The 17,171-nt window shown below is 36.4% G+C and overlaps 1 protein-coding gene across 2 annotated transcripts; it reads left to right on the top strand.

Moving 5' to 3' along the window:
• The first annotated feature begins 904 nt into the window (after positions 1 to 904).
• On the top strand, positions 905 to 16,606 carry slc4a1b (solute carrier family 4 member 1b (Diego blood group)). 2 transcript variants are annotated; one of them, XM_044102683.1, is made up of 18 exons: positions 905 to 1,116; positions 4,378 to 4,422; positions 6,004 to 6,182; positions 6,921 to 7,056; positions 8,037 to 8,109; positions 9,470 to 9,512; positions 9,634 to 9,818; positions 9,907 to 10,117; positions 11,495 to 11,698; positions 11,778 to 11,926; positions 12,004 to 12,198; positions 12,285 to 12,533; positions 13,547 to 13,636; positions 13,742 to 13,908; positions 14,583 to 14,824; positions 14,911 to 15,080; positions 15,963 to 16,136; positions 16,211 to 16,606. In XM_044102683.1, exons 3-18 carry the CDS (start codon positions 6,026 to 6,028, stop codon positions 16,289 to 16,291), a joined length of 2,526 nt encoding a protein of 841 aa, XP_043958618.1. In that variant the 5' UTR covers positions 905 to 1,116; positions 4,378 to 4,422; positions 6,004 to 6,025; the 3' UTR covers positions 16,292 to 16,606. The 2 variants fall into 2 exon arrangements, with proteins under 2 accessions (XP_043958618.1, XP_043958617.1); XM_044102682.1 differs by having other exon boundaries at positions 1,038 to 1,116; positions 4,375 to 4,422.
• The last annotated feature ends 565 nt before the right edge of the window (positions 16,607 to 17,171 follow it).

The following is a 17,171-nucleotide window of genomic DNA, read 5'->3' as shown; positions in this document are numbered from 1 at the left end:
AAATAATAATGGATAAAACCGGGTTACTCAAAAGAAAAGCTGAAGATACCGGTGGAGACAAAACCTCTCCAGGAATTACTTATATGACCGGAGGAAACCAAGTGAGAATATTGATGTGTTGTTCACGAGAGATTCAGTTCTTTTGAACAGTTCTCTGCCGTGAACGGAAGGACTCAAGTTTCAGTGAGAACTATTCTTTGTCTTTTGCGATTTTGCTTGCATAAGATGCTCTGCTCGCACCTCAACAGCTATTGTTATTTTTATTTATTTAAAATTAAATGAATTAAATACAAAAGATAAATACATGGGTGTAGATTTTTTTACATTTAGTTGTTTCTGCCAAAGCAACTCAAGTCTATTTTTCTTTAATTGTGCTTCTAAATGTCAAATAGGCTTAAATGTTATTAATGGACACAACAGTTGGTAGTAAAAAAAACATCCTTTTTTTAATTTCCATGTATTTGACATAATTGGAAAGCTTACAAACCAAACTTTTCACAATATGTAAATAACTCAAAATGAATGGTTCATGACAATAAGTGAGGTACGAGATTAATATTTTATGTGTGTGTCGTTGTGGGGTAATTTAAAGTTAGATGGTCCTTAAGTGAAACATTGTTCCAATATCATTTAGTTCAGTTTTATAGGCCCATCTTCCTGACTTTGTTATATTTTGTAAGCGCACATCCCAAAGTAGACATCAAGTTAAAGCACAGAGTTGAACAGTTTAGAGAAAAAGAAGACGGCAAAGGTTAGAGGGCAAACCTGGCAGCGTAATCAAAGACTTTGTTGTCAAATAAACACGAACAAAAATTTGATAAGATGCTGGCTGTATAATGACACAGTGTGGCTGGTTTGCTTGCATGCCAAGTCAGTGTATGCACCGTCAATATTATGGGTTAGTGCAGAACACATTGCGCTGTAGAAGGATGTCCCAAAGATTTAAAGTCTCCATATTCACTTCTGTCTCTGTGCATGCATGTTTTAGTCCCACCCATCATAATATAACATGCATTTACATATGCAGAGAGAGAGGCTTTGGAAGAGGGAGTGTTTATAAAGTCACATTTCTTTGCCATCCTGGACTCTTACATGGCAGCACTTTGCCCGCAGAAGGTAGGCGTCACTTTTCTTTTTTTTATGATGAAGTTTTGAATGCAAGTAAAGCTGAAACTTTGCAGGGCGAAAAATATGGGAGCAGAACACTTCCTGGAAAATGTGCGCTTCGTGTTATTTTCTGAGAGTCATTGTTGCGTTGGGTGCTTTCCACAGTTCAGTGAAGAAATTGGTATTTCTTCTATTTATGAAGAAATACCAATTTCTTCAAAATTTGTTGTTTTAAAAAAAAAAAAAAAAAATGTAATTTTTCAGAAAACATGATGGTTGTAACAGCTGTTACTTTTACTGTTTACTGAAATATTGTGGCGACAAATAGAAATGAAAAATACAAGTAAATATTTGGAGACTATTGTGCAATTTGTTGATGCTCAAATCCAAAAGAAAGGAAATGTCTATTCTATTCTATTATATTATATTATATTATATTATATTATATTATATTATATTATATTATATTCTATAGAATACAGTAGTATAGAAACTATTCTTGCTACAGAATAGAATCTACCCATTATGCATTTTTTAAAAATATTGTGTTCTTTTCTATTTAATTTAGTTTCTGTTGTACTTTTTATTTGTATGGGCTTGTTAACATTTTATCATTAAATAAACTATCCAACATAAAACATTAGATATGAGCAATAAATTAGACATTAAGGCTTTTTTATTCCCCTGTTATTCAACATTTAATTAATATTTTATTTACATAATTAGTTGAACCTCCCTGTTATTTTGGCTGGAAGCTAAAAAGTTGAGCCCTGAACACTAATTTCAAGTTCACTCCTTTAGTTTATGAATAGAAATGTGTCCCCAATTTAGTCTTTTTGAGAATAATTTCAATCTGTACTGGAAAAACAAAACAAACACAGATTAAAATGCATATTTACTATCGATATATATGCATATTATTCAAGATTAGATTTGTATGTCCTCGCCGGCCAAATATTTAATGTTAAGTCATTTAAAATCTTTTATCTGAAACTTAACGTCAACCTAACTAATTCACAGTTTAACCCTGAATCTAAAACCAAAGTCAATTTGGTCCCCATGTTTACAAGTAGTAAACGAATAACGGACTCCATCATCATATATAAACAAACAAAATCACAAGCTCTTCTTTCTTAACACAGTCCAACTATTTATGGACTTAGCAACTCTAAAAGTAACTCTAAAAGTTGGGGTTTGCAGCAGTAGGAACAAGATGTGGTTTTACTACTAGTCTTCAAAAGTTAAGTGTTTATTCCAGTAAAAGTCCAAAGTAGGCATCGTAAATAAGTCCACACATGTAACCACATTAGGGGCTTGCATTGACTTCTCTTAAATTGTGTCCAACCTTGAACTTATTCCAGCTTTAAACTTTACCTATAGCACCTAAACCAGACTGATTACACATGGCAGCTCAAACAATAATGATCCATGATGTCAAATAAAGCACAAGTCTCAAACTGCAATCCTCTCAGGAAAATGTCTTGCAACTTTTAGATGTGTCTCTACTTCAACACACCTGATTCATCAAATTAGGCCCTTAGAAATTTGTTTCAGCTTTGTTAAACCAAAGAAACAAATAAAAGTTGCAGGATGCTGTCAGCAATATGAACCCTATTGGTCTTTAGAGAGTAAGAGATCATGAAAAACGTCCTCAATGTGCAGCGTTGCCTGGTGCACAACCCAGACTCCCGGCTGAGCAGCATCATCCCAGTTTAATCTACTGAATCAACTGCTCTTTGAACAGCCGTGTTTTGGAAATAAATCTTTTTGTTGTCACATAAAACGTCAGGTTTGATCTCAGATAAAATAGAAACTATGTAAACACAACAGAGATTTGATCCAACTGCAATGGAAAAAAGGCACAAACGAACAAAATGTGTTCAATTTTTTGATTGTTATAAAATGTTTTTAATAGTTGCTACCCAACTCTGAACATCCCAGAGCAAACCTTAAAACTTGCCTTCTCCAGTTGCATTTACTTAACTACATTTACTTGAGTAACTTTTTGAAAAAAAACTTTTATGAGTATTTTCACGATGCTGTTCTAGTTACTTTTACTTCAGTAATTTTATTATAATTACCATAGGTTTATTATGTCCACTTTAAGTTGTAGTGAAATTTCTGGATTTTCTACCCACTGAAAGACAAAATAAAATGTTTTAGCCAAAAATCCACCAGACACAGACACACAGCCGCAGTTTTTGTTATCGAAAGAAACTACATTTTTAACAGATTTTGTGATTTTTGAGTAATAGGAGTTATTGTCATTTTCATCCTTAAAATACCAAAATTACCACTTAATTGTATATTTTGGTCCATCTGATTATGTAATTTTTAAATCTAAAGTATTTGATAATTCGATCATTTTCTCAGTCCTTTTTACCAAATACTTTTTTACTCTTGGGTCATTTTTTGGATACTCAATGTACAAAACAATGTAACACTACTGCATCATATTTTCCCATTTCGACCAACAGGAAGTCATAATTTCGAGATTCAAAGTCATAATTTCGACTTTCAAAGTCAAAGTCGAAATTATGACTTTGAATCTCGAAATTATGACTTCCTGTTGGTCTTTTTTTTTTTCATGGCGGAAATGGGCTTCCATATATTTTTACTCAATTAAAAGTGAAAAAATATTTGGTAAAAAGCGTACTCATGTACTGAGTAACTGATCAAATTATTAATCATTTAATATTTATAAATTACATAATCAGATGGAACAAAATATAAAGTCAAGTGGAAATATTGGTATTTTAAGGATGAAAATGACAACAGTTTATATAAGTAACAGAAAAATAACAAAATCAGGTGAAAGACAATTTTCCAAAGTAGTTTCTTTCCATAAAAAATTCTGAAATTTGAACAAAAACTGGAGATGTGTGTCTGTGTCTGGTGAAGTTTAGGTTAAAACGTGTTTATTCATTCATTCACTGGGTAAAAATCCAGAAATTTTACACAAGTAACAGTAGAAATACTTTAGAATAAAATTACTCAAAAGTACAATGTCGTAAAAAGACTCCTAAAGTACCTTATATCCAACAAGTTACTCAAGTAAATGGAATTGAGTAGATATAACTCTGCTTTTACTTGAGTAAAAATATGATGAAGTGGTGCCGTTCTTACTTGAGTGTAAGTTTTGGGTCCTTTACCCGCCTTTGGGGATTAGAGGTCAACCGCTACACTCTGGATAAACTCCCTCTCGACTACATTCATATGTTCATTTTTTAAAATTTTCTCCATTTTGCTCAATATTGTTTCTTTCAGCAGAAAGGAAGACGACCTCCAACGAAAATCCCAGTGAGAGACTGCCAGGTACACGGCGCATACCAAACCACTCAAGACGTATTGACAGTGCAAACAAGTCGGTGGAAGGTGTGCAGGGTGATCCGTCGTTCACGCCGCTGACAGAAACCAGCGACGAAGCAAGACCCCGCAGCCAGTTTCCTCCTGAAACAGGATAGCCATCATGTTTACTTTAGACACAAAGCGTCACCTTCCCAATTCCTCTTGATCCATGTCCAGTTTGTAGGAGATGACTTACCTAACGTGGTGTTGTACCTGTTGCCGCTGTGGGGGAAAACAACACCCTTAATATCTTGTGTGTTTGGATCTTGCAGTAAGGCATGAAGGTGATTTTTATCTGATCTTGTGGTCTCTGAAGTCTTCCAGTGATCCAGGTCGCGGTAATCTGACGTGCTTGAAAAGAAGTCAACTGAACCACGGCAGAAAGTTTAGTTGGCCTCTATCAAGCATATTGGCATTGCAATAGTATTCATGCCCCATTGAGTGTTTCCATTGTTTTATCACAAACTTGGTTGTATTTGGTTGGGATTTTGTGTAATAAACCCAGACATGGTGGCGCATGAGGCTTTTTATCACAACTTCTGACCTGTCGCCACATCGCTGTTAAAGAAAAGCATCCCCCCAGCATTATGCTGCCATTCCCATGCTTCATTCTTCATTCATTTAACTTAATTAACAAACCACAGATGCCTTCTCAGGGTAGCAATACTTAAAAAAATCTCATAATTCCAACTTTTTTCTAAGGATTCAGATGTTATTTTCCCCCAGTGATTCTAATCCTCTTCAGTTTCAATTTCACTGTGGGGAGAACAACTGAGGACATTTGAACCGGATTTGAATTTGGTGTTTCAGAGTAAAGAAGGCTGCACAAAAATGTACGGCACACTGCAAAAACACAAAATCTTTCCATGTAGTTTTGATCTAGTTTCGATCCAAATATCGCAGTATACTTGAAATAAAACAAAGTTAACTTACAAGTAACTTTACAGCAATATATATTAGCTTGTTTTCACTCAATAACTGCTAAATACTGATGGAAAAGTACTATTGGCGAAATAATGAATAACTTTTTATTTACTTAAAACAAGCTACTTTATCTTGCTGAAACATTAATTGTAAATTAATTTAGTCTTATTTCAAGTATACTAAGATATTTGCACTAAAACTCGACCAAAAGTTCAGTAATTTAAATGTTACTGATGCTTCTCCTGCCATCCAACCCCCCCAAAATTAGTTAATAAAACCTAAAACAACAACAAAAAATACAGGAAAAAGAATCAGCTGAGTAATTACAGAAGAACTACCTTCATGTTTTAACAGTATGACGAAAAATCAGAGTGAGTTTTCCAATAATTCTCTTGTTTTAACCAGAGTTTGCTACAATATCAGGCTACGATGAAGGAGATCTTTCTGGTTGCGCTCTCTACTTATTACAAACAAGCCACTGTCTTGTTCGTCATTTATCTGACCCACGGACCACGTACATGAAGTGGTCACAGAAACCTCAGCTGCAAACTACATGCTCAGGCTCTGCTTGTAGGCGGCGCAGCCATCACGTCCTCACCTCTGCGTGCCTCTGTCCGCTCACAGGCGTGTGAAGCTGAAGGCGGAGATGAAGGAGCAGGAGCAGCAGGGCTACTGGCAGGAGACGGGCCGATGGGCGGGCTACGAGGAGAGCTTGGACCCGCACGCTGGGGTGTGGGCATCCTCCCAAATCTCCTACCTCACCTTCAAGAGCCTCATCCAGCTGCGGCGCACCATGAACACCGGTCAGTGGCAAACATTTCTAAAAACATCCCTAAATATTGATTTATAATACACTGCAAAAACACAAAATCTCACCAAGTGTTTTTGGTCTGGTTTCTAGTGAAAATATCTTAATATGTTTGAAATGAGATAAAACTTACATGTAACTTCTCAGCAAGAAATAAGAGCTTGTTTAAAGTGAATAATCTTTAACATTGGTGAAGAAATATTAGCTCCACTGGCAGATTATTAAATTACATTTTATTTGTTTAGCACGTTTCAGCAGCAAGGCATTTCAAAGTGCTTTACTTATATAATAAAAACAAAAATACAAGTCAGAACACACAGTCAACACTGAAACATTACAGTTAGCCATTATTACATATCAGATTTTTGATTCGTGTTTTACTGATTATGTTTCAAAAGCAACTCTAATCATCTGGGTTTTTACTCTAGACTTTAAGGAACTCAGTGTTTCAGCTGTTTTGCAGTTTTCTGAAAGTTTATTCCAGATTTGTGGAAAAAATCTTATAAGTGAAATAATTTTTTCTTATTTTGCACTAAAAATTAGACCAAAATACCTGGTATTTTTGCAGTGCACTTCAAATTCGGAAGCTTAGCAACATTTGCAGTGCACACATTTTTTTCTCAAAAGTACAGTAAATATAATAGAATTTTGAATGCTGCTTTTCCAAAATGGTGCGAAAGCAGATTATTTTCCCCGTGTTATTAAAATGTCTACTAATATTTCTCCTCTCAAGTTGTGGCAATCTTCGACTGCGAGGAGAAAACTTTGGCTGCCATCGCTGAGAAGATGGTTGGCGAGATGGTTAGCAAGAAAGAGATTAGATCTGGAGACCGCGAAGGAGTCCTGAACTCTCTGCTTCAAAATCGCAGGTACCCTTTGAGACGCCACCCAGCAGTGACTCAAACACGGTGACCTACATTTAGGCTTTCAGCTGAGGCAATTAACCAAAGCTCCACTCTGGAGGTTTGGGTTTAACTGCTTTAGTTAGAGAAAGTTGCTGCTGTAACGCCCAAACCTGTGATTAAGGGAACCCATCACTGACCACCAAACAATCTGCCTGCAAGGCAACCAATCTGGACAATAGTTACCTTACATCTTAAAAGCAGATTTAAGAAAAAGAAACATTAACATTGTTATTATTATTCTGTTTTGTTTTTTTTTTTTATTTACAATACATTGCAAAAGATTTGATCTCTTATTTGCCCTTTTTTGGAGTTGTGACAGCTTCAACCATGATGTTTCAGAGTGTGTCTTATGAAATTTTTGAATATTGTTCATTTGTGAGGTCAGACATTGATGTTGGGCGAGAAGGCACGCTGTCATGTTAGGCATTACTCCAATTTGAAGCAAAATAATAAAACCATTTTCAAAAGATAATTTTATTTATTTTTGAATTAATATTTTATTTTGGGGCGCAGTTTTGTTACATAGCGGTCATGAATACACAAAAATGATCAGAGTGTTAAAGAAAGACAAGAGAATTTGTTTTATCAAAAAGATAACATTTTAGTTTCTGAGCAGTGACTGCTTTCAAAATAAAACTTTTAATTTAGTAACTATTTATATTTATATTTTTCATATTATTTGGGGTCTTTGAATTTATTTCATAGCTATCTGCATTTAAAAGATTGTTGGCCCCTTGTTTAACCAATAAGTAGAATGGATTTATTTATTTATTTAACAATTGTTTTTGTTTTTTCCTGATTCGACAAAATATCTGTAACTCTCTTTACTCAGATTTTTTTTTTTATTTAAAAGAGAAGATTTAATGCACAAAAACTTTTGTGCATTGTATATGTGAAAAGTATATGAAGAAAAAGCTTCAAGCTTGTGACGTTTCTGCCTGCAGTGAATCCGCTGACCCAGAGAGCCAAAAGCTGACTGACGGCGTGGACCTGCACAGGTTTTCTGTCAGGGAAAGAGTAAGTTCCCCACTGGAACCAAACTTTCCTTCTGATAAAACAACGAGGCTGCCTTTCAGAATAACCTCTGATAATATTTTGCATGAGATGACTTTGGTTTTACTGCTGCAGAGCACAAAGCAGTGATTCTCAATTCCGGTCCTGCATGTTTTAGGTGTTTCCCTTCTGCTGCACACCTGGATTGAATATTTTGGTGATTAACAGGTTTCTGCAGCACTTGAGGGTCATGCAATCATTTGAATCAGCTGCTCTGGAGTAGAGGTACATCTAAAAGGGTACATCTGAGGACTGGAATTGAGAAGCGCTGGCATACAGCAACATATACGCAGAGTTGCTCAATTACATTTTATTCTGTAATGTGTTGGTAAAAATGTACTTTTAGGAGTACTTTTACTTCGCTGTACTTCATACTTTTACTTGAGTAGTTTTATTATGAAGTATTTCTACTCTTACTTGAGTAAAATCCCTGGATTTTCTACCCACTGAATGAAAAACAAACATGTTTTAACCAACAATTCACCAAACCCAGACACACACCTGCAGTTTTATATAGAAAGAAACTCATTTGGAAAAATTTTCTTTTTTCTGATTACATTTTTTCTTACTAACATTAATGATCATCATTTTAGTCCTTAAAATACCAAAATTTCCACCTAACTTTATGTTTCGGTCTGTCTGATGATGTCATTTTTAAATATTAAATGATTGATAATTTGATCAGTCATTCAGTACTACAGACTATTTACCAACTACTTTATTACTCTTACTTGAGTAATTGCTTGGACGGCTACATTTTACTTTTATTCAGAGGTGAGCAGAATATCCAAAAATTGTACTCAAGTAAGAGTAGCGCTACTTCGATGTACTTTTACCCAAGTAACAATAAATTGTAGCCAACCAAGAAATTACTCAAGAGTAAAAAAGTATTTGATTAAAAAAAAGTCTACTCAAATACTGAGAAACTCATCAAATTATCAATCATTTAATATTTATAAAGTACATAATTGGTAAGACCAAAATATAAAATTGAGGAGAAATTTTGGCTTTTTAAGGACAAAAATGACAATAATTTCTATAAGTGACAAAAAATTACTTTTTCCAAATCAGTTTCTTTCTATATGAAACTTATGAAACTTTAACAGAAACAGCAGATCTTTTACCAAAGACTTTCTTACTCTTACTTGAGTAATTTCTTGAATGGCTACTTTTTACTTTTACTTGATTAAAAATATGTTAAAGTAGTGCTACTCTTACTCGAGTACAATTTTGGGGTACTTTACTTACCTCTGCGTATGAGAACCTTCTTAAAGATGAAGTATATATTTTTAACTCTTGTTTTTTTTTTTTTTTTCTTGGTCAGAAAGATGAATGTGATCATGTTGAGGCCTCCATGGTGCTAGTAGGTGAGCTCCAGTTTTTATTCTTATTTTACCTTCTTGCAGTGATGGAACTGGTTTCTTACGGCCATCATTTTTATTTTATCTAAGTTCAAATAAAACATTTACCGTGTGTCTTTCTGACCAGGAGCCTTGGACTTTCTGGAGAAAGCCACGATTGTTTTTGTGCGGCTGAAGGAAGCGGTGGCCCTCGACTCAGCTCTGGAGGCCCCGGTTCCCGTTCGCTTCATCTTTGTTCTGATTGGCCCAAGCAAGGTTGACCTGGACTACCATGAGACTGGCCGAGCGATGGCCGCTCTGATGGCTGATAAAGTGAGACATTTGTCCAACATACCAAATTTTATATCAAATTATTTGTAAGAGAAATTAATTTTATTTTTTCCCACTTTCTCCATCCAAGGTTTTTAACCAGGAGGCCTTTCAAGCGAAGACGGCCAGGGAGCTAACGGATGCCTTGGTGGATTTTATCGACTGCAGCATTGTCATCCCACCCACTGAAATCAAGAATGAAGGGATGCTCAGCTCCATCATCAGCTTTCAGAAGAAACTCCTGAAGGACAGACTGCATTCTCAGGACCTGACGCTCCGGAGGGATTCCAAAACCCGCAGAGGTGAGAGTTACTTTTAAAACCACCACCATTAAAGATCTGCAAAAAACCCCCACAAAAAACTGTTTTTTCTTTTGCAGGAGCGTGAGCTCACACTCATATTTGAATCATATTTTAACATACACTTAGATTGCCATAAATCTACAAGATTTAGATGTCAGAAGAAAATAGCTGAAACATAAGTTGCCCATATAAACAGTTATGGCCATGACTTAGCAGTTTCAAACAAGTGAAACTGGAACAAAGATGGAGAATCCCTGTTTACCATGACACCAAACTCAATGGGTATGCTGGTAAGGGATGTGAAAAATATTCAATGTTTAGAGAACAGCCACAAAGAGTGCAATCTCGACTTACTTATAGCAGCTATTTATTTTAAGTCTTTTTATTCTATTTTGTTTTTTTACTTTTTTCAACCAGTGGAGCTGATAAATGTACCAAACCACACAGAAAGCAGCAGCACCACTGGTCATTAACACTAGTTAATCCCTCATCATGTGTAAGGGGAAATATCACTCTGGGGTTGAATTACTACATATTTAACACAAGACGGCCAGATAAACCAGGATGGTAAAGATGGTAAATTTTGCTTATAATTTTATGAACAGGTTGGAGCATTTAGGAAGCTTTAAATCAATAAATAGTTGTTCATAAAAATGTCATTTCCATACGTTCAGTTGGTCCTTAACTATAAATAAATAAACAAAAATACACTGTGAATTTCTCACTCTTGATCCCAGTATACCCTCACTATTCAGATTAAATGTGCAGAGTTGAGTAGTAACTGGATACATTTACTCAATTACATCTACTTGAGTAACTTGGTTTTTTTAAATGTGCTTTTTACTTTTACTTGAGTAATTTTATGATGAGGTAATGCTACTCTTACTTGACAGAAAAACAAATGTATTTTAACCAAAAATTCAGTTTTATATTGAAAGAAGCTGATTTGGAAACATTTTTCTTTTGCCCAACTTTGTTATTTTTTATTACTTACATGAATTACTGTCATCATGTTTCTTAAAATACCATAATTACCACATAACTTTATATTTTGGTACGTCTGGTTATGTAATTTTTAAAAGTTACTCAGTACTTGGTCAGACTTTTTGCCAACATACTATTTTACTCTGACTCGAGTAATTTCTTGGACAGCTACATTTTAACGTTACTTGAGTAAAAATATGTGAAATTATTACCTCTTTTACTTGAGTACATTTTTTTGGGTACTCTGTGCATGTGTAGGTAAAAACCAGCACATGAAGTTAAAAAACAAGTCAGAACTTGTTCAAATTCACTTAATTTCCTCAAGTTAAGACCAATATGTTCACCAACATACAAATCTGGGAGCAGTTTTAACTTGACAGCATTTCTCTGCAGTTTCTATAGCGAGTGGGGCTTCTGTTGAAGATCCCCTTTCACGCACCGGTCGGCCATTCGGCGGGATGATTCGAGACATAAAGAGACGCTACCAATACTACAAGAGCGACCTCACAGATGCCCTGAACCCCCAGGCTCTGGCCGCCATTATTTTCATCTACTTTGCTGCTTTGTCTCCTGCCATCACCTTTGGAGGCCTGCTGGGTGTGTAACCAAATCGAAATCTGGTTTTGTTTTCCAGACAGAATCCCTGAGGAACTTTTAAACATTTCTCTCTTTTTAGCTGACAAGGTAGAAAACATGATGGGTGTGCCGGAGCTCCTCATCTCCACCAGCATCCAGGGTATCATCTTCTGCTTCGTCGCAGCTCAGCCCATCCTGGTTATCGGTTTTTCCGGCCCTCTTTTGGTGTTTGAAGAGGCCTTCTTTGCCGTGAGTTTTAACCGTCGGGTTTTAACAATATTTGATCATGGTCACGGCTCACTTCATCCCTAGTTTTCTTTGTTCAGTTCTGTAAGTCCCAGGACATCGAGTACATCGTTGGGAGGGTGTGGGTCGGGGTGTGGCTCGTCATCATCGTGGTGATCATTGTCGCCTTTGAGGGCAGCTTTCTAGTGCGCTACATCTCACGCTTCACCCAGGAAATCTTCTCCATTCTCATCTCCATCATCTTCATTTATGAAACCTTTTCCAAGCTAGGAAGGGTAAACAAAAACTTAAAGATATATTCTGTCTCCTCAAATAAATCATCTCACATCTCTTTGTCTACTCTCTGTCAACTTCTTCTCAGATCTTCAAGGCACATCCACTGATTATGAATTATGATCATGTGAATGCAACATTGGAAAATCCCTGGCACCCAAAGGTGGAGTGGATCACTACATATGACAACAAAACTGGAAACACGACGGTGATTGAGAACACCGTGAAGCCGCCGTACCCGAACACGGCCCTGCTCTCCATGTGCCTCATGTTTGGCTGCTTCTTCATCGCTTTTTTCCTGCGGCAGTTCAAGAACGGGACTTTCCTTCCTGGAAATGTGAGTCATCACCCGACGGTCGAGTCCTTTGACATTATTATTGCAGGTTATTTTTCGGGTTTTATGACTGAATTCCAGCTAGATAAAATTTGGAGTTTTTGATATGGGTTAAAAATTAGATCTTAGATTTTTTTCATGCCAGATGTGATTTCCGACTTTAAGAAAATAAATCTCACTCTATTTCCTAAAAAAGAAAATGTGGCTTTCTTTTGAATCATCTCTTCTGAGAGTTGTACAATTAGGTATTAGGGCCAGGCTACAAATACATTTGTTTAATTAAGAGAATACAATCATAATATTGAATATATAAAAATATCTTTTTAGAAAAATGCTTTTAGGGGGCGTGCTGTGGTGGCGTAGAGGGTAGCGCGACCCACGTTTGGAGGCCTTGAGTCCTTGACGCAGCCGTCGCGGGCTCGATTCCCGGACCCAGCGACATTTGCCGCATGTCTTCCCCCCTCTCCTGTCAGCCTACTGTCATATAAGGAACACTAGAGCCCACAAAAAGACCCGCTGGTGGGGAGAAAGAAAAATGATTTTAGGGTTATCAATATCTGGTGTGAGCAGCTCAGTTTGTGTTGTTTTCTTCAAAATTAAACATTTTCTTAATCATTCCAAAGTCCTGCTACTCATAATGTTATGTGTTAAAATTAATATTAATCAATCAGGTTTATTTGAATTGTATACCAAAGTAGAACATGACAAGATGCTAATAATTCCCCATTTGAATTCTTATTTTTTGTATTAGAGTTCTGATAAAATTAATTATTTCTTCAAACATTATGACTTTAATCTGCTAATACTGACATTATTCCCATATTATTTTGACTTTATTCTCGTATTACTGCAAATTTCTTCTTGTAACATCATAACTTTATTCTCATAATAAAAAAACGTAGCTTGATCGATTCTACTTCATTTTAAAGTTGGTGATAAATCAATAAAATCGATTAATTGCAGTATGAAAGTGGATTTAATAATCAACTATTTTGGATTTTGCCTCTCTTTGTCAGGTCAGGCGCTTGATTGGCGACTTTGGAGTTCCCATTGCAATTTTCCTCATGGTTGTTGCAGACTATAACATTGAAGATACCTACACTCAGGTTGGCCTTTTCTTTCAAAGCTTCCTTATTGTGTAAAAAACAGACTTGGACAGACAGTAAACCTCTAATGTGCTGAACTGACAACATTTTACTTCTTATATGCAGAAACTGGTTGTTCCTAAAGGCCTGACGGTGTCTAATCCGGCCAAAAGAGGCTGGATTATCAATCCCTTTGGGGAGCACAAACCTTTCCCCGTATGGCTGATGTTTGCATCCTGCGTTCCTGCTGTGCTTGTCTTCATTCTTATCTTCCTGGAGTCTCAGATCACTACGTGAGTTACAGTGTCCTGCCAAACAGATACGTCTATTGACACATTTTGTTACAGCCACAAACTTTAAGGTAATTTATTGAGATTTTATGTGATAGACCAACACAGAGAAGTTAGAAGTTAGAGGTAAATGTTTTCTTTTCTTCAACCCCTTTTTCTCTAAACCACCATGGTAACGTTGCAGGAGCTCAGGGAGAATCTGTTGACCATGCAATCCACAAATTTGGTGAAAAAAAATCTACTGCCGAAGAAAATCCAATAGTACTCCTTCTTACATTGGCCACAATGAAGAGGGTAAAGCAGACATCTAGAAAATGATGTTATCATTGATTCAGATCCAACAGATGTCTCTGGCCTACTAAACTAGCACTGACCATTACGTTGAATGCAACTTCACTGCAGAAGAACATGGAGGCATTAGCGTCATGCTATGAGGAAAAATTTTAGCTTCTCAGACTTCATCGCACAGTGGATGGCTGGAGGAAAACCTGTGAAAAGCTGAATAAAACCCTACCTAGTTTGTGTTTCCTGCCACTTAAAATCCAAACAAAATATCTTGACGCTTGTGGTTATAAAGTGTCAAATTGTGGAAAAGTTTTGTAATTTCTCTCTAGATCTTTAGCACCAGAGAGTGTGGCCTTTCTTTACCTTGATTTATCCCTCCTGTCTTTGAGCAGTCTGATCATCAGTAAACCTGAGCGGAAGATGGCCAAAGGCTCCGGGTTCCACTTTGACCTGCTGGTTTTGGTCGGGATGGGAGGACTCAGCGCCATATTTGGTGTGCCTTGGCTGAGCGCTGCCACGGTCAGAACTGTAACCCACGCCAACGCTCTCACAGTCATGAGCAAAGGAACAAAACCCAAGATAGAGAGAGTAGTGGAGCAGCGAATCAGCGGCATTGTGGTAGCTCTGCTTGTTGGTAGGTCCTGCTTATTGTCTTCTTCTCATGTATTGATTTATGGAAACCGAGATTCCTTTATAAAAAAAATATCCTCGTATGTCCAGGTTTATCAATTCTAATGGAGCCAATCCTAAAGTTGATTCCCATGTCAGCTTTGTTTGGGATCTTCCTCTACATGGGCGTGACGTCGCTGAATGGTATCCAGCTGTGGGATCGCATTCTGCTTCTCCTCATTCCGAAGAAATACCATCCAGATGAACCTTACGCCACCAGAGTAAGAGTCTGCTCATTTTCACCGGAGCTGAAGAGCATAATGCAGGAAAGAAGCGTATCCAAAAACATGTAGATACCTAAATACAATATGTAGGTTAATATACGTAGCGATTTTATCAATAGTTTTCTTTTCATACAAAGTCAGCCTACCATCACCTAAAGAACATTTCCAGGAATAGAGGATTAATGTCTAGGCAAGATCTAGAGAAACTCATCGGTGTGTTTATCTTTAGTTTCATTGGTCACTGCAACGATGTCTTCACTGGTCTGCCTAAAAAATCAGACAACTGCATCTGATCCAGAACGCTGCTGCTCAAGTTCTGACTAAAACAAGGAAGATAGAACACATCAACCCAGTTTTAATGTCCTTACACTGAGAAAAAAAACTTTAATATACTGTTGTTAGTTTATAAATCACTAATGGCTTATCACCCATTAGAGATCTGCTTCTGTTGTATCAACCTTCCTGTCCTCTTAGGTCTTCTGGTCTGTTCTGCATCCCAAGAACCAGAGCCAAACACGGAGAAGCAGCATTCAGCTTCTATACGTCACAAATCTGGAACAATCTTTCTGACAATTGTAAAACAGCCGAAATACTGAGTTCCTTTAAATCTAGACTAAAAACTCACCTGGTTAGAGTTGCTTTTGAACCATAAATGAAATATTACTCAAAATTCTGATGTGAAATGATGTCACTTAGAAAAATATAATGTTTCAATTGTTGATGACTTTGTATTTTTGTGTTTTTATGATGTAAAGCACTTTGAACCGCCTAGTTGTTGAAATATGCTATACAGATAGGCTTGATTGATTGATTGATTGATTGATTGATCATATTTAGGACCCGATTTGCTTGACTGATATCTGTGTATGTTTGACACAGGTAAGCACAGGACGAATGCACCTGTATACAGCCATCCAGATAGTTTGCCTCGGCATCCTGTGGCTCGTAAAGTCCAGCCCGGTATCCCTTGCTCTTCCCTTCGTTCTCATCCTCACCATCCCTCTCAGAATGGTCATGACTGGACGTCTCTTCACCGATATGGAAATGAAATGTGTAAGCGTCCTCTCATTACTTTATTAAAATTGCTCTGTTGCATGCATAAATCCTATATTTTTTGTTTATTTTAGCTGGATGCCGATGATGCCAAGGTGATGTTTGAGGAGGAGCCTGGACAGGATGTGTACTGTGAAACGCAGATGCCTTTGTAGACATCTGAGATAATGGCTGCTGACACTTTTTTATTATCCTAAAAGAACTGTATAGTTATTTTATTTTAGGCTCAAGTGAGTTTTCAATTCCAAGATGAGCAAGATATTTAATATTTATTTACTGTATCATGATAAATGAAGATGCAGATTATATTTATTGAGGGTGATTACTGATAGCTTTAGCATTTTCTGGAAAACCCCTTAGTTTAAAAATTCTTAGGAAACTTTTTGCTTATGCACTTATAAAGCTAAACATTTGATGATTTCTGTATTTTTGCTAAAAAAATAAATTAAAAAAAAAGCTTGGAAAAAAAAGGCTCAAATGTTTTTTTTATGGTTGACTGTCACAAAAAAAAAAATCAGTTAACATGCTCTCCATAAAATATAGTTCATCTTTGATGCACTGACATTCTCTGGGGCATCCCGGACGAGCCCCCATGAATCAGATGATACATTGCTCTCTAATTTTAGCTTCTCACACCAGAAAGTATAGCATATCAGCATTTTACATAAATCTTTTATGGAATGCATGTCAACTGAACGTTAGTTTATCCATAACAAACAGAGGAGGATTTTACAAGTAATTAAAAAGAAAAAAAGAGATGTATTTTTAAAAAGTTTTAAAATGATTGCATTCATAGTCAAACCTGCATGTCTATTCCGTGCAACTACAAAGAATATAATATTAGAACAATTGTTTCAATTTGCTGACTTGGAGACAAATTCTGATTAAAACGTTTTGTGATTTAAATGCTACTTGTGCAGCAAAATGAATGCAGGCTTTAAAGTAGGACAACAGTGGTCTTTGGCAATGGAAAAGATGGCAGTATTTGTGTTTTTAAACACTTTTTTGCATGCAGTTGCTATCTTTTTGACTTCT

Source organism: Gambusia affinis, linkage group LG20, assembly GCF_019740435.1.
Source record: "Gambusia affinis linkage group LG20, SWU_Gaff_1.0, whole genome shotgun sequence".
In the NCBI taxonomy this organism is placed as follows: Eukaryota; Metazoa; Chordata; class Actinopteri; order Cyprinodontiformes; family Poeciliidae; genus Gambusia; species Gambusia affinis.
The sequence above is the reverse complement of the archived record's forward strand: the minus strand, read 5'-3'. Positions and strand labels throughout refer to the sequence as shown.